The sequence below is a fragment of the Podarcis vaucheri genome (assembly GCF_965113315.1).
Source record: "Podarcis vaucheri genome assembly, chromosome: 4".
In the NCBI taxonomy this organism is placed as follows: domain Eukaryota; kingdom Metazoa; phylum Chordata; class Lepidosauria; order Squamata; family Lacertidae; genus Podarcis; species Podarcis vaucheri.
In genome coordinates this window covers 99701969-99721618 of record NC_138762.1, presented here as the reverse complement: position 1 = coordinate 99721618, position 19650 = coordinate 99701969, and the positions used below count along the sequence as shown (strand labels likewise).

General features: G+C 40.1%; 1 protein-coding gene across 1 annotated transcript in view; it reads right to left on the bottom strand.

Annotated features, from left to right (window-relative positions):
- Positions 1 to 19650, bottom strand: part of MYCBP2 (MYC binding protein 2) — a 141073-nt gene that overhangs the window by 57870 nt on the left and 63553 nt on the right. Inside the window, exons 33-51 of the mRNA XM_082218921.1 lie at positions 19177 to 19398; positions 18898 to 19089; positions 18311 to 18517; positions 17051 to 17182; positions 16343 to 16521; positions 15812 to 15954; positions 14285 to 14385; positions 13031 to 13249; positions 11928 to 12153; positions 10969 to 11087; positions 10407 to 10494; positions 9079 to 9128; positions 7325 to 7497; positions 5194 to 5338; positions 4524 to 4736; positions 3846 to 3901; positions 2897 to 3012; positions 1769 to 1866; positions 249 to 365 (exon numbers count right to left, since the gene is read on the bottom strand). Coding sequence (XP_082075047.1) covers positions 249 to 365; positions 1769 to 1866; positions 2897 to 3012; positions 3846 to 3901; positions 4524 to 4736; positions 5194 to 5338; positions 7325 to 7497; positions 9079 to 9128; positions 10407 to 10494; positions 10969 to 11087; positions 11928 to 12153; positions 13031 to 13249; positions 14285 to 14385; positions 15812 to 15954; positions 16343 to 16521; positions 17051 to 17182; positions 18311 to 18517; positions 18898 to 19089; positions 19177 to 19398 — 2796 coding nt within the window. The remainder of the gene's footprint in view (positions 1 to 248; positions 366 to 1768; positions 1867 to 2896; positions 3013 to 3845; positions 3902 to 4523; positions 4737 to 5193; positions 5339 to 7324; positions 7498 to 9078; positions 9129 to 10406; positions 10495 to 10968; positions 11088 to 11927; positions 12154 to 13030; positions 13250 to 14284; positions 14386 to 15811; positions 15955 to 16342; positions 16522 to 17050; positions 17183 to 18310; positions 18518 to 18897; positions 19090 to 19176; positions 19399 to 19650) is intronic.

Here is a 19650-nt window from a genome sequence, read left to right as displayed (position 1 = left end):
GAGCTCACAAGCACTTAAGTAGCATTTACGATTTTTCTCCTGTGAACAGCAGGCCCCCATATCACAAATTGCTTCTGACAGTATTCCATTTCAAAAAGGCTTCTATGGCCTAGCATGGCTTCTGGCCCGAAACACTGAAGTTCAAAGGCCATGTGAGATTAGTCATGGTGTTCTCTGGATTCTGGTCTGTATATGCAAGTGGTAATTTAATCTAGATCTCAAATCCATATAAATTTATTGCAAGTTACCTCATCAATAAAGGTAATGGATCCATTGACTTTTACTATGCCTATCTGCTCACTCTGAAGGGAAGGGTGACTACGGATACGCAGCCCTGCACTGTCCTTGGCCACAAATTTGCGAACCTAAGAGAAGCAAAAGACAGTAAGGCAGAGAAACCTGGAAAAGGGCTCTTAAAAAAAAAAAGAGTATAAAGATACAGCGTCAGATTATGGAAATCCACAAAGCTCTAGAGGAAAGTCTCCTATCAGCTATAGTCAGCTGCTAAATTCACCCAGACAGATGATCAAGAAACCAAAACAAAAAAATCAAAGTCTGTTCTCTTTTGGAAGCCATAGAAAAATAAGGCTGTTATAAAAGTCACTCAAATACACATGGACCAACAGAATTAGATATTCAGAGTTTACTTTAAGTCAGATATAAACAGTAGTCACTGTCAACTGATGAGATGACAGGCTGGGATATTCCAGCCTAGTTGTAAATGCAAGTACCGTATTTTTTGCTCTATAAGACTCACTTTTTCCCTCCTAAAAAGTAAGGGGAAATGTGTGTGTGTGTTATGGAGTGAATGCAGGAAGCCAGAACAGCAAGAGGGATTGCTGCTTTCACTGCGCAGTGATCCCTCTTGCTGTGCTGGCTTCTGAGATTCAGAATATTTTTTTTCTTGTTTTCCTCCTCCAAAAACTAGGTGCCTCTTGTGGTCTGGTGCGTCTTATAGAGCGAAAAATACGATATGTAAAACCGACAGGAGCTACTCTTGTTCTGAAAAGCTGTTGGGCAACAAAACAATCACTAGGACTTAACACCTGCTTCTCTGATTTTTCATGTACAAAACCTAATGATACTGGTGAGACTTATCCCCACACAATTCATGTTAGAACTGCACTTAAATCTGGATGCCTTTTTTAAAAAAGCAAAACTTTGTTTGGAGTTCTTGGGATACTGAGAAGTTTATAGGAACATGCCTTATTCTTATGAAGGCAAAAGCTTTCCTTCCATTGTGAATAGGTTGTGACTGGGACCGTCACAGGGTTAAAGCTTTCTCTCCCATGGCTTGGTCACAATACATGCCCCCTCCTAAAGCTATTCATTTCTGAAAAATCAGCTATGCAAGATGGGAATAACATAGTTAAGCACCATCTAGCCAAGGGGTATATAAATGAAACAGTTATGATAACCAGTATAAATGTAAGAATGCAGAGCCGCCTCCTCCCTAACATAACAAATAAAATGCAATAAACACGTTTTGAAAATACATTTGATTTGTGTATGTTTGCCAAGGAGTCAGAATTGAGTATCAGGAGGAGATCTTTAACAATATACAACAATTTTCTTCTTTTCTGTTTCAGCAGCTTCCCTTCATCATTTAAACATATATTGCTACCTTGAAGTTAAATTGTTAGTCCATCTAAGCTAGGGACCGGACCCCTGAGCTCTGGCAGTTTAAAAATATTAGATAATATAGGTCATGTATTTACATGCACTAATGTAATTTCAATTTTTTTAAAAAATGTTTTTGTTCTTATACCTTATTTGGTAAAGGCTCTGCTTTCGGTTTTACCAACTGGGTTCCAGGTGGTATCATTCCTTTCGGAGGATCTTTTACTTTCACTTCTAGTCCAGCATCTGTAAATTAAGAAAATTACCATGAAGTGTATATAAGAAGACTAAGTAACTGTTTGAAAGTTATTTTATTCTGAAGTGGGTTACATTCAGGTCTTGGCAATGCGGTAAAATTCTAGCTGGTTAAGTGAATATTACTTATGGCATCAAAGCAGCTTAAACCTGTGAAACACATTAGGCATGATAAATGTGACTCCTGAATCTAAATTGTTCCCATTTTTAAAATGTTTTTTAAAAATTAATTTAGAGAGTATGGTGCCAAGCACCCAAATTAAAAACAAGGAGCGACAAGGCTAAACCTTCTCTGACAGAATCATTCCAGTCACAAGTCAATAAAAAGTTCAACTATATAAAAGACTGCATTTAAAAATGACAGTATTAAAATCATACGACAGAAGGTAAGGCCAATTATAAAGCATCACAAGCAATTACTCTCCTCGATCTTTACATGCTAATAAAAATGTCATGAAGTATCATGGGGAGGAGGGGTATCTGTCAGAATATTATTTGGAAGAAATGTGTATATAAACATAACTCCTTGTGAAGGATTTAAAAGACTGCTCATGTAACAGAGAACTCCAGCAGCCCATGACAGAATACATATGGGGAAATCTTGTCGTTCAAAGCACTGTTGGACAGCAAAAAACTCAATTGGCATTTCAGTCATAAACGAAGCAGAGCTACTGTTTGAGGCTGCACACAAAGTGGACTCAGTCTCCAACTGTGGAAGTGGGAGAGAGCTCCACCAGCTAACACAGAGATAATCAGCCACTATGGGAAGATATTGCATTTGCTACTAACTTAGGCTAAAATGTAGGCATACATTGTTATCGACACTTTTTCCAACTATGTGCTCTGACAAATTTTCGGATTTGTTTTATTTTCAAGTATTTTAATATCCTTTTGAGTAAAAAGAAGAGGCTATATGTCCTCAAAACATTATGATTAACTTTAAAAGCTCTCTCTCTTTCCATGTTCTGGCATACCGCTATAGATGTATTGACATCATACAAAGATACGGACTTTTATGTACCTATTTCAATGCCATCAATGGTAACGTGAATGGTGTAGAGACCAACTGCTCCTGGAGTCCAGTTAGCACAGTAAGTTCCATCATTGTTGACTCTTATCAACATGTTTTCACTTGGTCTAGGGAGGGGAAAAAGGATACTGAAATGACAACACACCACCCACTGCTTGAATATCAATTCAGGTTGCCAGCTCTATGCTTAGAAAATCTAGTACTGTATCTTCGTTTCTCTTTACATGCAAGCTTGTTTGATGTAAAATAGCCTTGGCTACAAAGTAATAATATAACATCAATGAAATTATTTTTAAGAAGAAAGAACACAAACGGAAAACCAAAGCAATCATGCCTTCCAATCAAAACATTTCACATTTAAACACCAACCAACTGTGTACCTTTGTCAAACAGCAGCATTCCACCACCCTCCAACTTTTAATACTAAGGGACGTTCCAAAAATGGTTTTGTGATATGGCATGCAGGCTGCCATTATTAAAGAAAAACACAAAAAACTTAGTCCACCAAGTGCATAGATGCTCCCAAACAAACCTATAGCAATTTGATCCTGGTTTCATTCTGACAAAATCCCATGTTTAGAAAAGAGTCACCAAAGATAAAAATGTGAAAATAAATTCAAATGCAGAAGGAACTAACCACTCAGTTTCAAATACAGCTTTACCACAAGCATAAGGCAAGTACAGTAAGAGAGTGTTTTAACTTAGACACTGAGTTGTACACAAAGCTGTATGTGCAAGCTGAAGAAGCAGAATTTCACCCCCGGCAGCCCCTTTTACATCCATTCAAAAACTGCTCCAGAGGTTTAGAGAAGCTGCTGTTGCAGTTTGGGGAGGGACATCTTCCTTTAATATAAGCCCGTATGAAATCACATGAAGTCAGTTTTAAAAATTACTGTATAGTATATAATTTTAAATGTTACATTTTGCACAAAATTATTACCTCTTGGGTGTTGGTGAAGCAAAGCGCAACTCTTCAAAAGAATAATTTTCATAGACCTATAAAGCAAAGAGCGTATCAAATTACATCTTTTGTAATACTAATTGAAAGAGTCAGACCTGGTTCCTCAGCTCAAATAGCACACAGAAAATAATCAGAAACGGATAAAATTACTCCCATCCCTGAAGAGAATACTCCGAACGGGAAAGGAGTTTATTAGATAGCTAGTGGCTTCATTCAGCATGCTTCTGAACTTGAACTCTCATATAGCTGGACCGGTCATTCCGGAATGAAGTGATGTGTTTTTTTCCTCATTACACCCTGCTCTATCTAGTGAGAATACAAAGAAACATCACCTAATTAAAACTGTAAAGACATAGAGAACGTATCACACCAACACACTTAAGTCAAGCTTCTATCCTTTCCAACAGCAGGAGCAGACGGATTTCCAGACTTGAAATGAGCTAGTTTGAGTAAAAGATGATGGAAGTACAATCACGGGCCACCTCTTCATTGGAATTTTTTTTATAAAGAACAATCTTGTTCTTTACAAAAGCAGTAAAAAATACCCACCAACTAAAAAAGAGAAACATGTTGACCCCACTAGATTTCTAGTTAGTTTTCGAGTCCCTTTGTTCAATTAGACAGATTTAAAAATGTATGCCTTAAGTAGCAGTTTACCTTCATCATTGTAATAGCTATGTAGCGAGCTTCCTTCACTATCATCGGTTCATAAGAGGCATCGAGTTTTGGAGAGGGAAGTCCTCCGAAAGTCAGATCAGTGGAGGAAGCAGCAGCGCCTGCGGGACTGCCTGGGATGCGCTGAAGTTTTTTTGCCTGTTCTTGCTGCAATGAAGTTTTTTTCTGGGAAACAGGAATTGCCTTGACTTCCACCTGTCAGATTTAAACAGGAAAGGTGAGGATACAGTGGTACCTCAAGTTAAGAACTTAATTCGTTCTGGAGGTCCATTCTTAACCTGAAACTGTTCTTAACCTGAAGTACCACTTTAGCTAATGGGGCCTCCTGCTGCCGCACAATTTCTGTTCTCATCCTGAAGCAAAGTTCTTAACCCAAGGTACTATTTCTGAGTTGGTGGAGTCTGTAACCTGACGCATCTGTAACTTGAGGTACCACTGTATATTAAATACTATTCAATACCACAAAAACAGCTAGCAATAGGCTTGTCCAAAATATTGTGGGAAAATATCTGCTTCTTCCTCAAAATGCGGGAAAAACAAAACTATTTCACACATCTGCAGAGGGCGAGTTGAGATTCTTTGTGCTAGTTGTATTCCAAACTGCATAAAGATCAAGCAAGGGGTGACAGGAAAACCACCTTTTTAAAGTTACCTTCATATTAGGCACATGAACAACATCACCATACTGGTCTTTTGTCTGCACGGTAATAATAGTAGGCCAGCCACAACGTATGTCATCTTTATTCAGAATCAAGGATGTTTTCTGGGGATCTGCATATGAATCTGGTTGAAGCCATCTAAAACAGGAAAGATAAAGCCATTTAACATATATAACTCAATTGGTGGAGTTCAGTGTGGAACTACAGTGGTACCTCGCAAGACGAATGCCTCGCAAGACATAAAACTCGCTAGACGAAAGGTTTTTCCGTTTTCGAGTTGCCTTGCAAGACGAATTTCCCTATGGGCTTGCTTCGCAAGACGAAAACGTCTCGCGACTTTGTTTCCTTTTTCTTAAAACTGTTAAAACAAAGGGTGCTTAGCTTGAACAGCTACAGTTGCGACTTGACTTCGAGGAGCAACTGTTAGCACGTGGTTTTGCAGCCTTTTCTCAGACTTTGCTCACTTTTGAAGCTTTTCCAAAACTTTTCCAGAACTTCTCTTGCATCCATTTGGTAAGTTAAACTTTTAAAACTTTTTTGGGGGGTTTTGGATTTTGGGTTGGGGTGTTTGGGATTCAAGGACTTGGTGTTGTGGGGGGGGGTTGCGATAATCTGGGAGTTTGTGGGCCTTTTTGGGGAATTTTTATGATTTTCTGTGACCATTGGGCCAGTTTGTTTGTTTTTTTTCAATTTTTTTCCCCTGAGTTTGAATTTCTGAGTGCTGGCTGGCTGGGGGAACAGCTGGAGAGGTTTCTGCAGGAATCTTGGAGCTTGTGGGGCTGTTTTTGGGAATTTTTATGATTTTCTGTGACCATTGGGCCACTCTGCTGTTTTTTTAAAAAAATCTGGATTTGAATTTCTGTGTGGTGGGTGGCTGGGGGAACAGTTGAGGAGGGGGTTCTTCAGCAAGAAGCAAAGAGTGGAAGAGGAGCTTTCTTCGAGTGGTCCCCCAGAGTCTTAGAAAATGTACTGTACACTTTGTTGATTTTTAAATGTTTTTCTGTCATGTTTATAAAGTTAATTTATTTTCCCTTCAATTTTTGAACTGCTCTTTACAGTATGTGTGACTTTAAAGAGCAGTTAATAAACTGTTGTTGTACCAAATTTGGCTTTGTTTGGACTTTTTTTGACCATAGGAACGCATTAGTTGATTTTCAATGCATTCCTATGGGATTTTGTGATTCGCAAGACGAAAAATTCGCTAGACGACAAAACTTGCGGAACGAATTAATTTCGTCTTGCGGGGCACCACTGTATTACATTCTTCCAACTCCCCCAGAGGAAATTTTGAGGGGCATGGGGGGGGAGGTGGGAAGCCTTGCTGCTGTTAGGGTTCATTAGTTGACTCCTGCTCTGTGTTCTTGGGGAAATAATATCAAAGTGGGGTATAGACCAACAAAAAATTGTGGAGCTGGAAGGGATCCCCAAGGGTTATCTAATTGAACCCCTTGTAAATCAGCCGCATATGCGTTACAGGAAGCAAGACACAGTGGTGCCTCGCAAGACAAAATTAATCCGTTCCCGAGTCTCTTCATCTTGCGGTTTTTTCGTCTTGCGAAGCATGGCTATTAGCAGCTTAGTGGCTATTAGCGGCTTAGTGGCTATTAGCGGCTTAGCGGCTTTAAGAAAAAGGAAACAAACTCGCAAGAACTCGCAAGATGTTTCATCTTGCAAAGCAAGCCCATAGGGAAATTCGTCTTGCGGAACGACTCAAAAAACGGAAAACTCTTTCGTCTAGCGAGTTTTTCGTCTTGCGAGGCATTCGTCTTGCGGGGCACCACTGTAAAGCTATAAAAAACAAGATCTTAGTTTGTCACAGAAAAGTACTACCTTTAACAACAAAGCATTCTGATTAAAACACCCCTGCTAAGACTTCGGTTTATATAGCACTTGTGCTATATTTCCTTCTAAAGACTCAAAATGGCAGCCCTTTCCTGTACTTACTTATAAAAGAAAACTCCAAAGGCAATTAAACATGGAAGGGGAAATGCACGCTTTTCAAAGTAACAAATAAGGAATAATAGAAGGAATACTTTGGCGCTGCGGTGCTTGTGGGTCATATTTATTCAAAACAAAAGCACAGTAATAGAGGTGGTCATGGATGTAACTTGGCAATAACAATACCTTGCAAGTCGTCCGCCACTGGATCCTGGTACACATGAAATGAAATCCTCCAAAAATGACTGTTCATTGCTTTGTACTTGCAGAGGGAGATTTCCTTCAAGGGCCTCCAAGATAGTTGGCGAGTGAGATAATGCTAAACCTTTTCCCAGGATGCCAGAGTGAGTCTTGCAAACCTGGAGAGGGTTGTGAAATATCATTGAGCATTTACACGTGCTGCATTTAAAATCAGATTTTTGGTAATGAATTCAATTATTTATTATATTTGTAAAACTGGGGCCCAGCGGCTGCATCTGCATGTCATGTTAAGCCAAACTGAATTCCCAAAAGTCTCCACTTCAGTCCTCCGCTACTCCTGGCCATATCACACTGGGAGCAAGAAACAACAAGCCTTGGCTAGTCACGTCATCTGAACCCAGGCTTCCGGTTTATTTCTGTTTAAACAAACCGCAAGTAGTAGCCAATGTTTATTTTTGGCTTGCCGCTTGTGTTACCTTGGGGGAAAACAAACCATAAGCCTCAGGTTCAGAAGACACAACCAGTCAAGGCTATGGTTTGTTGCACCTGACAAGATCAGGAGCAGGGGAAGGGTGAAGAACTGGAATTAAACATTTACTATGGTCCACCTGGAAATGTGAGCCAACCCAGTCTATCAAAAGTCCCTAGAGCAGCCTTTCTCAACCTGTGGGTCCCCAGATGTTGTTGAACTACAACTCCCATCACCCCTAGCTAGCAAGGCCAGAGCTCAGGGATGATGGGAGTTGTAGTCCAATCACATCTGGGGACCCACAGGTTGAGAACCGCTGGCCTAGGGCATCAAATACATACAGAATGCACTGGCTTCATTATAATTTCAAATTAAAACTAGTAAAACTAAAAGATTATAAAGGAGGTACCCTCTAAAACCCAAATCTTACTTTTCAGCAATCTAAAGCAAAAAGGCCTAATGGATTTCCACCCCTGCACCCTTCAAAGCACTCCCTGAACAGGAGCATAACTCAGAATATATCCTTTGGTGCCATCCTTTAAATTGCTGATCCTAACAACTGTATACTGGACAGCACCCTTTTGTGAATAGCTCACAAAAATATGTCTAGGCCAAGAGACAAGTATATGCATTTTTAGTGATTATACATGCAGTACGACTCTTATCTATGCCACTGTATTTTAAATATCTGGAAGCTGCCTCGAGAACCTTTGTTAGTAGGCAGAATATAAATAGTCCAAATAAATAAATAAAATTAAATTCAATAAATAAGGAAAACTAGCAGGCTGCATCACAGGAAGAAATGCTGCAACTCTCTTTCAGATCATATAATACTACTCGAATGCAGTGGTTCCCAATTGGTGGTTCACAGCACCTGCCCAGGGGATCCGTGGCACCATTCATGCAACCAAAACTATCATACAGATATCAAAATTTTCAAAAGTAGGGGGTCTGTGGCTTGGCTTTTGAAAAACAGGGGGTCCACAGTTCTCAGCTAACTGGAAACCACTGCTCTAATGAATTATCTAAGATGTTAAATGGCAGGAAGTCTTGAAAGGAAGATGCTTTGAATAGGCCAATTTGAGATCTCCTGAACTGGTATACACCCTGCTCATCACAGACCTTGCCCCCTGCTATTACTTTGAGAAATTCTATTACACACTGAAGTTCTCCTAAACAAGCCAAATTAAACCACTGTGCTTTCTGTTTTGTACCAATTAGCAAAGAATCTCAGGGGTTTATTTTGCAAAGGCAGCGGTTAATTGTCTACCTGCAGAGCAGCTTCTTCCAGGATCTCAAGATCTTCTTCAAATTCATTGCCTGCTTGGATAGAGTAAATAATGTCATGAAATCAAAACACATTTTAAGGTTTCCCTAACCTCACTTCACGTGACAAACTGGGTAACTGGCTCTTCGCCTTAATCTAATTTCTAGTAATGACAAAATTCCTGCTCTCTACCTCTTAGGAAAAGAGCCTTAGAAAACAGAGTTCAAACCATATCCAAATTAACATTAAGAAACCCTGAAAGGAGGGGAAACAACAATTAATTTTTTATACCACCCCTTATTGAAAGGTCCCAGGCTGGTGTACAGCATTCAAAACACAATACAGAACAAAATAAAAACAAATTCCTTCCAGTAGCACCTTAGACGTGTATCTGAAGAAGTGTGCATGCACACGAAAGCTCATACCAATAAGAAACTTAGTTGGTCTCTAAGGTGCTACAGGAAGGAATATTTTTTTTATTTTGTTTCGACTACGGCAGACCAACACGGCTACCTACCTGTAACTACAATACAGAACATCAGTGATAAAAATGTTATTAAAAGCATACTGACAGACAGCCTAATAATAAATGAGTCATCATAATAATAGTCCTTTCCCCCACACTTTCACAGGCCATGGATTATTTAATAGCCACAGAACAGGGTAAAGAGGAATTTTTTTTGCCTGGTGCCTAAAGACATGTAATGATGGTGCCAGGAGAGCCTCACTGGGGAGAGCATTCCACAGCTGGGGAGCAACCACAGAAAAGGACCATTCTCTTGATGCCTATCTTCTACTACACAGATAGGGCCTACTAAAAAACTAAAAGCCAGTCATTTTTCTCAGTCCTACTAAGTCAAGAAAAAAAGGGGGGATATGCACCTCTTTATATTAAAAAAAACCCAGAATAAAAATACCTTCATAAAAAGATTTCAACTTATGAGTTATCATTAAAAACAGACACACAACGTTTTAAGCTATCTTGAAATGACTGGCAGATTAGGCCAATTGGCCACAATCCAGAAAACTGCCTGGCAATCTGTTCCTTGCAGCAAGCAGGCCTGTTGGCTCTCCCTCCGTCAAAGTAGCAGCCCTGCACATCACATGGCATATCAGTATTGAAGCTTGGGAGAGTCTCAAAAGCAGTTTGTGATATGGCATCGAAAGCCGCTGTTCAACAACATAAAATATCTTGTTTAGTATGCACAAGTCCTGGATCATGCTGGTTATTCTTGTCAGCACATCCTTGCTTGCCCTCCCTCCACACAAAGCAAGTGTTGCTAGTTTTGTGCCAAATCCAACAAACCCCTCCCCCTATCAGAGGGACATACCAATGGGGAGTGCCAGGTCTTTTTTCATCAACGCAGCTGCACATGCTCCTCCTAAATTGGCCAGCTCTTTTTCAAGCTGAATGATACCCTTAAAATAAAGAAGACAAAATGATTTTACATATGGTTTTAGGAACTCAGCAAATTCCCCATATTCTCCTCCTGAAGACAAACTTAATATAGCCATTTATAAACTAGTGCTTGGTGCTAGCAGGTCATTTTCAGTAACCCAGAACCCATGAATTTCAGCAATGTGCAAGGGAACCATCGCTAGATTAATGGATGGTTTTTCTACAACACTGATCTATAAAATGAATGCAACACTTCGTGGATTATAAAGTCCAGATATTTACACTAATAGTTAAGACCCCAGAACCTTTTGGTGATTAAGCTTGGTTCACATTTCTATACCCTAGCACACTAGAAAAACCAACAATCAATGTAGACTCACATGCATACATCTAACAAATATGTCAGGTTAAAAATGAACTAAAGCAATACAATGAATCTGCATGCAGAAAATTATGATAACTTTAAAGGCTGCAATATTTAAATGTATCCTCACCTCATCAAGTCCCGGGCTAAATTCATAACCAATTGCAAAACACTTGAAACCGTAGAAAGAAGCCTTTTCATCTTTCACATAGTCTGATGCAGTTTCCAGTGAGAAGAGCGCCTCATTACCTAAGGGGAAATACTAGATTTAGCAAAGCAAAGAACGTGGGCAACAATTCACCTACAATCAAATGCAAGATCTGCCTGTAATTTGAAATCCAAGCTGTGTACTTCTTTATCTTAATTCACAAGTGATTGTATTCATGTTGTTTACCACTGCTCTTTGTTACATGCCCTAGTAATTAACCTCTACTATTCTGGTACAGCACCCAGGGAATGTGGTTCTGGATTAAAAGTAGAAGATAATCAAAGCACAACACCCAGTTTTCTTCTTAGTTAATCAACATGATTTCATATCCACTCAACCACTTAGTCATCAGCTGATCGTCATCAGCAGAAATGACATATCTGTGCACTAAGAAGGCCTTGCTGCTTCCAAAGATTCATACAGTGGTACCTTGAGTTACAAACGCCTCAGGTTACAAACTCCACTAACCTGGAAGAGTTACCTCGAGTTGAGAACTTTGCCCCAGGATGAGAACGGAAATCATGTGCCGGCGGCGCAGAGGCAGCAAGAGGCCCCATTAGCGAAAGCACAACTCTAGTTAAGAACAGTTTCAGATTCAGAACGGACCTCCAGAACGAAGTAAGTTTGTAACTAGAGATACCACTGTATTTGAAATATTTATTCACTATGCAAATCAATGTCTTATGATACAAAAATCCCACCATTACATAACACCATTTGACAGATTATAACTTCACATGCATAAAGGCCAGACAAATATTTCATCTAGTTGAGGCCAGAGAATTTTTTAATACTACAGTTTAAGTCCATTTTAGCCATCCATTTTATACACACACACACACACACACACACACACACACACACACTCTCAATGTAATTACCTGGAAGCACCAAGACCATTGTAGGCCACCCAGATGAGCCTGAAAATTTCTTCAGTTCTATCCATGAATTGAGATTTTCATGAACAGAAGCCTGCTTTGGTCCAAAACCTGAAAACTGGATGATTCGGGCAGGAATGAGCAAGCGAAGAACATCCTCTGATTGAGCAGTTCCGCACTGAGCGTCAAATTCTATTGTCATCCACCTGACACATTCTGGAAATGTCACCTGAGAAAAAGTTGGGAAATAAAAATATTTTCTCCTTAACTGGTTTTTTTTTTGTTGTTGTTGTTGTTGCTGTTGTTGTAAATGGCTGTTCACAATTAGGTTACATTCACAATGATGTTGAAGTTTATTTAAGCAAACAGAACTAAAATGAAAGCTTGCAAACATTGCTACAAGTGGCACCCGCCCTGTGGAATGCCCTCCCATCAGATGTCAAGGAAATAAACAACTATATGACATTTAGAAGACATCTGAAGGCAGCCCTGTTTAGGGAAGTTTTTAATGACTGATGTTTTAATGTACAGTGGTGCCCCGCAAGACGAATGCCTCGCAAGACGGAAAACTCGCTAGACGAAAGAGTTTTCCGTTTTGGAGGTGCTTCGCAAAACGAATTTCCTATGGGCTTGCTTTGCAAGACGACAATGTCTTGCGAGTTCCTGCTGATTTTTTTTCCTTTCCCCCCCCTTTTTCTAAGCCGCTAAGCCGCTTATCGGCTGATCCGATCAGCAGATAAGCCGCTAAAAGCCGCTAATAGCGCTAATAGCGCTAATCCTCTAATCCGTCAATGGGCTTGCTTCGCAAGACGAAAAAACCGCTAGACGAAGAGAATCACAGAACGGATTCTTTTCGTCTTGCGAGGCACCACTGTATTCTTAATCTTTTGCTGGAAGCCACCCAGAGTGGCTGAGGAAACCCAACCAGATGGGCAGAGTAGAAATAAAACAACAACAACATTAAATATAATGTGTTCCATTCTCTGCCATTTACACAACATCTGACATGGAGTACAAAATGAAACAAAACAACCCACTTTGCAATATAATCCAACATCGTACAAAACTCATAAGAAGAGTGATGCAGACTCCAGTGAAGAACCTACCTTGTAATGGGTGACACAGGCTGGCTTGTAGGGGTGTTCGCATTCAATGACAGCGTAGTGGTTAGAGGTAGTACAAGCAGAAAGCCCTTGTTCAGGTTGGTTTCCTGTAGTGCTGTCGGTCGACTGGTTGGGGTTGAAGGCAGGAGGCGCATACTTCTGGTTCAAAACAGCTACAGATGGAAGCAGCTGCTGAACTAGCCCAAAAACTTCTACAGCAACCTGTCGCATGATAAACATGACCAAGCGTTTGCAAAACTGAAAACGCATCTCGGTTTGCTTTACAGTGTTTGTGTAAATAATGTTACATTATCTCGACCTAGTCCTGATCTTTGGTGTAAAAGGGGTCACTGGTATTACCTGAAAGGTATTTTTACCTGAGCATAAAGATGCCCCCTAGTGCTTGGAGGCAGGGACACTATCACTTCAAAGAACTTGTCCATGCCTTGTGAAGCTTCAGTACATTAATGACCAAGCTACAGAGTCTCACACTGAAACAAGGTATCCAGAATGAGGCAAACAGCATACATAATACCAGGTAGTCTCTGAAAGTGCATGGATAACTAATGAGCCAATCGAAAAATACCTTAATGTTGTATAAGGCAACCAGACCAGGTTGGGGCCTTGAAGAGATAAATACACTCATGTAAAAATATCATTCAGAGGTCCCTTTTCCCTTAAGTGTACCAAGTCCTCAGGTAGGATGTTCTCAAGCTAACAAAGTACAGGGCAGGTTTAGACTATCTATTGACAGGAGCACATGCTGGACCACTTGCCTCCCCAAAGCTGCCTTAGACAAGGTGCAGAGATCAATTTTGCAGTGCTTCATTAAGATGTTAGGCTTAATGCAGGCCGCAGTGTGACAAGCCACATGACGAGAGATATTTCGTTACAGCGCCACCAAGGTGAACTACAGACCTTGTGAAATGAACTGTGATCTTTGTCAGAGGTGGAAGATATAATGAGACATATATACAAATGTGATGAACCATCCAACATGGGGCTAGACACCTGCTTGGCCAGTGAAGCAAGATGAAGGACACAAAAAGTGAGTCTGACTATCTAAAAGAGTTGATGCGAGAGAGACATACTTTTACAGAGAGTGCCATGCTCATTCAGCCAGGTGGGGAGGAGATGGACAAACGGTTAGGAGGATTACCGCTTGTTAATGGAATTGAAAGGTAACCTCTGGGCAAAAATGGGTCCATGTGAAGCACAACTCCATCTTGAATGCTACGGAGACTGTTAGCCACATACCTTGGGAATAGCTGCAGCCACAGGTCCAATATAGGCAATGATAAGAGGAAGGAGCATATAAAAGAGACTGGAAGAGCTGAGCAATTCTGGAATGTCATCCGCTAAAACAACAAGGACAATAAAAACCCTGAGATACTGAGATATGAATCATATTTCACTACTCACTTAAAGCAGAACAATTAAATTATTCATTAAAGGGCATGATCAAGCTAAACATCTGGTGTCCTGTTCATTTCAGTGGGAGAATTAAGAATTTGCTCAAATCTCTCACACTGAAATTAATGACTCTTATATACACATGTTCTCTGGATGGACCATGTTGTACGAATTTAAACCACAATGTTTACATTTTACATTATTTTATCCAATGCTGCAATACTGATATCTTCTCACTCAATTGTGTATTTTGTATCGCTTCTGAATCTCATTTTAAAAGAACCACCTTGCCTTTGGCAAAACAATCACCCAGCAGGTGACCCATAGAAGTGATGTTTTTTAAATTTTAAAATGACAAATTTTGGGTTGGGAGGAGACTAAAAATCCTTCAGGGGTCCGATGCACCGTGAGCTAGTCATCCCTGGATTCAGATTTGGATATTAACTTTCTTTTTAAAGCAAACTGTTGCACCATTTCTTGTATTTATTATGTGCAAAAATTTAATAAGTGAAGATGTCATGAGCAAACATTCACACTACAGAACCTCACTATCACAAACGGATCTTGAATAAGAAGAATCCAGGCTCTTTTTTTCTTTTTTATTTCTTTTTCCTTTTTGCTCAACACACAACAAAAAGGGACAAAATAACCATAGTGAAAATACCATCAGTCTCGCCATACATAGAGAATTAATATAAATTTTGTAATCCTTAAACGGTAATGGTCTCTTCTTTTTAAACCCGACTTCCCATCTACTCCATAATTCAAAACCATTCTTAACTGCCAATACATGTTATTACTGTCATCTCAAGTTACAGTGGTGCCTCGCAAGACGAAATTAATTCGTTTCGCGAGTTTTTTCGTCTTGCGAATTTTTCGTCTTGCGAAGCACGGTGTCGGGAAAGTTTTGGAAAAGCTTAAAAAATCACCAAAGTCTTCAAAAACCTCAAAAAAGGCTACCACACCGCATTCTATGAGTTGCTCCTCGAAGTCAAGTCGCAACTGTATTAACGGTGTTAAGAAAAAGGAAACAAACTTGCAAGACGTTTTCGTCTTGCGAAGCAAGCCCATAGGGAAAATCGTCTTGCAAAGCAGCTCAAAAAACGCAAAACCCTTTCGTCTAGCGAGTTTTTCGTCTTGCGAGGCATCCGTCTTGCGGGGCACCACTGTACATCAAATATGTTAAATCATATAACTAGTGAACGATATTGCTGGAATTATTCAAAAGCCGCTATGGATTTTAAGTCAGTATTATTAATTTTCAAATATGTTTTAAATACTTCCCATTTTGAAATGAATTCTTTCCTTGGTTTGTTCTTTAGTTTTTCGGATAGAGTATCTAATTCAGGCCTTTTTGCAACGTATTCTTACCGTCTACAGCAAGAGCCCTGTGTAAGAGATCTTTAGCAGCTCGTACCACAGCACTCACGACAGAAAGTGCTCTGCTACAATTTTTATCTTCTTCATTGGCTTTACTTAAGAGTTGTGACTGTAGATCACCATCATACTCGCTTCTAGAAAATGAAACCAATAAAACATGAGCAATTCTCAGGGAGTATCAAGTAAGATGAGCTAATACAGAAAAATACAACGCTTTTCCAACAATGTCACCAGACATATAGATATTTAAAAGCATCCTTCAGCCTGTCCTATATATGATATATTCTTCTCTCTCTTTATCTCTCTGCGTAGGCGTGCAAATAAATATATAAAATATCTCTTCATGAAGGACTATTTTGGATAGTTCTTTTTTGAAAACAGTAAAGCAAGCACTATACCAAAACAACATTTCTAAGTGAAATGAGGTGGAATACAATGCCTCCAACTGATTTTTACATGTTCAAAACCCACACAAATTCAAAACTAAACAAAATTCACACAATGCAATTACATAGTTCATACCTGTAATAGAGAATCTGTGGGATCTGTCCCCGTGTTTGATTTGTGCCATTGCTGCTCAAACTACACGTACTGAAAGTGAACGTGACACCATCTGGACACTGAACAGTGGTCATCCCTCCATCCCCATTAGCTGTCCGACTCCCGTAGTTCCTCAGACGAACTGCATATTTCACATTCTCCTTCAATTAAAAGCCAGGAAAGCAGGCAATATTAGACTAAGCAGCAACATTTTGCTTGATTGTTTTACATGAGCTGTCCTGAAATTTTTAAGGGAAGATGAAACTTCTCCAATAGCAACATCCTCTGGGAAAAGCATGTTTGGAACCAGTGGATTCCTGGCCGAGGCAAAATGTTTCCATGGCAGTAGAGCTACACCGGCTTAGGGTTGCCGTACGCCCAGAATTTCCCAGACATGCCCGAGATTCCAAAGGTGAAATCACCATCCGGGCGGATTTTTAAAAATTTTGAAAAATGTTTGGTTTGTGTGTGTGTGCTCAGTCCACAGTAGCCCCACTCCTGAATGGAGTTTGGATCTGGAATACTTTATGCCGGTTTAATTTACAGAAATCTTGCTTTAAACCAGCTTCTTGTGTGTAAGATTGCTCCCTAAAATGTTAATCAGCAAATAAATTGTTGAATTGAAATAAAATACATGTGCATAATGCAGATCTATTTTTCAGTTGCAGGGGGGAAAATCGTTTGATTTACCTTCAGAGGAACAACTTTGTCAAGTTTAATTTCAGCAATATCACTCGGGGAGTCATCTGTAGTATACGTCCCTTTAACTAATTCTAGAGATGTCCATCTGTGAGAATGAGTTGAATCTCCTGTATGATCACTCTATAAATAAAAAGAAGTAAAGGTAAATATTTAAAGGTTAAAGGTAAATCTGGATATTCCTCTACCTGTTATCTGTAGTTCCACCACCCAAAAGTCCCCTTCCTGCCCCATATATTTGGAACTGCCTCCTAGAAATCTTGTGAGATTCTCTTTCTTAAAGGTAAAGGGACCCCTGACCACTAGGTCCAGTCGTGGCCGACTCTGGGGTTGCGGCACTCATCTCGCTTTACTGGCCGAGGGAGCTGGCGTACAGCTTCCGGGTCATGTGGTCAGCATGACGAAGCCGCTTCTAGCGAACCAGAGCAGCGCACAGAAATTCCGTTTACCTTCCTGCCAGAGCAGTACCTAGTTATCTACTTGCACTTGACGTGCTTTTGAACTGCTAGGCTGGCAGGAGCAGGGACCGAGCAACGGGAGCTCACCCCTTCGCGGGGATTTGAACTGCCAACCTTCTGATCGGCAAGTCCTAGGCTCTGTGGTTTAACCCACAGCGCCACCCGTGTCCCTTTTTCTTTCTTATGCCTGCTCAAAACCCACCTTTTAGGTACAGCTTTTGGGCTCCCCTAGTTACCATGTCCTACTGTAAACTTAGTCTAAGTACATGTAAGTGAAACAACCATGTATTGCTTCCCTGTTTACACCTGCCTCCACTTCCCTCCCCATTCTCCTGTTTCTCCTGTGTTAAATTTGATTGCAAGCTCATTGGAGTATGGAACAGTTTCTGTCTATCGCCCCATTCCATCTTTTGTCCTTCAAGATAATTTTTTAATGTCACTTCCCCTCACAATTGCCTGCCCTTCAGCATTTAAACCGCATTCCTCAGCACCCCTAAAAAGCAAGTGTAAGCTTCCAAACCATGTGCTTGACAAGACCTAAGGTGCTTGCTTCCTAGGGGTTCTCCAGCCTCCTATTCTCTACCACCACAACAACTCTGACATATATTGTCCAAGAGATGGAGATATTAACATGATATTTAAACTGGGCTGCACTGTTTTTGGGTGAGGCCCAGGAGTCCAATGTTTGCAACAGTTTTATGTGGATTTTTTTAAATTATTACTATTCTAGCAGTAAAGGCAACAACGTAGTTGAATTGCAGGGGCTTTTCATGAACAATTGTGATGTACATACATCATCAACTAGTACTTCCAGTTCATATTCATGGATTCCTCCTCCTCCATAGACAGAGAATCCTACAACAATAACCCCAGGTTTGTCCACAGAGAAGCAAATGGCATCAGGGGATCCATTCCCTGTGTTCCAGCTTCTTCCTTGGCTTGTTTTTGTGAATCGATTTGGGCTTGACTTGACAGAATGAAGAGAATTAAGTCCATCAACCTGGAAAGGAGGAAGACAGCAATTAGCAGAGAAAAATCCAATTTAAGGCTATTTTAAATTAGATCCTTGCTTCTAAATCAACTTACATGAATGAAACTGTCCTATCAAGCACTGTTCCTTAATAAAATAATCCATTTATCAGTGAACTGTTTAACTATCCCTAGAAAAGAAAATGACTAAAGGAACTAGGAACACCTAGTTTTATATGGACAGCACAACATCTAACAAAATCCACTACAGGCTTCAAATTGGTTGCATGATTTCTGGAATGAAACATGATTCACTCGTGAAAGAAAAATATCAAAATATGGAAATGCAGTCTTATCTTAGCATGCACCACCCAATCCAGAAACAGAGGGATTATGAATTAACCACATTACCTCCGATCCCAGTGCAGAAGCTGTGAGTTCACTCACAATACTGGCAAGTAATCCACAGGTGTTAGAAACCAGGTGTGCAGAGAAAAGTTCATTTTCACGCCTAAGGCTATTTCTTACTGGCAACACGACAATCACCAGCATCTTTTCAAGTACTTCACGAAAGCTTGTCATCCCTGAGATATTTTCTTCACTCTGTAGAACAAATTGGCACATCAGAACGGAATGTCTCATATCAGATTATTATGATATACGCCGTGTGCTTTTGTAGCTGATACTCGCCTGACTAAGTTTTTCCATGTGTGCTACCAGCAGAGGGAAGCGATGGGCCAGCGCAGAGTCATTTTCAGTGCTAACTTGTTTCACCATAGAATGCAGTAAGACTTCTCCATCATAAGCAATAGGAAAGATGGAGGTCAGTTTCACAGATGTGTGGCACAGGGCTGACATCACAGCTGCGAGAAGCCTACTGCTTGATGTCTTGAAGTTTGCTTCCTGGATATCCTTGAAATAAAATTAAAATAATGCTTATGAAAATGGCATAGCTGAACGATGCAAATCAGCCTATGTAACTACTTCTATTCTGCCATTACTGTTGGCCACTAATTTTATGATAATATGTATTATAATAATATATATATATATAGCCTTCAGAGTCCAGTACGCAGATGGTCAAAACACAAAATAAGGGTTGGATGCATGGCAGAAGGAAGGGATCACGAGTGCTAGTAGTCAATTCCTAGTTTTTAAAAAGAA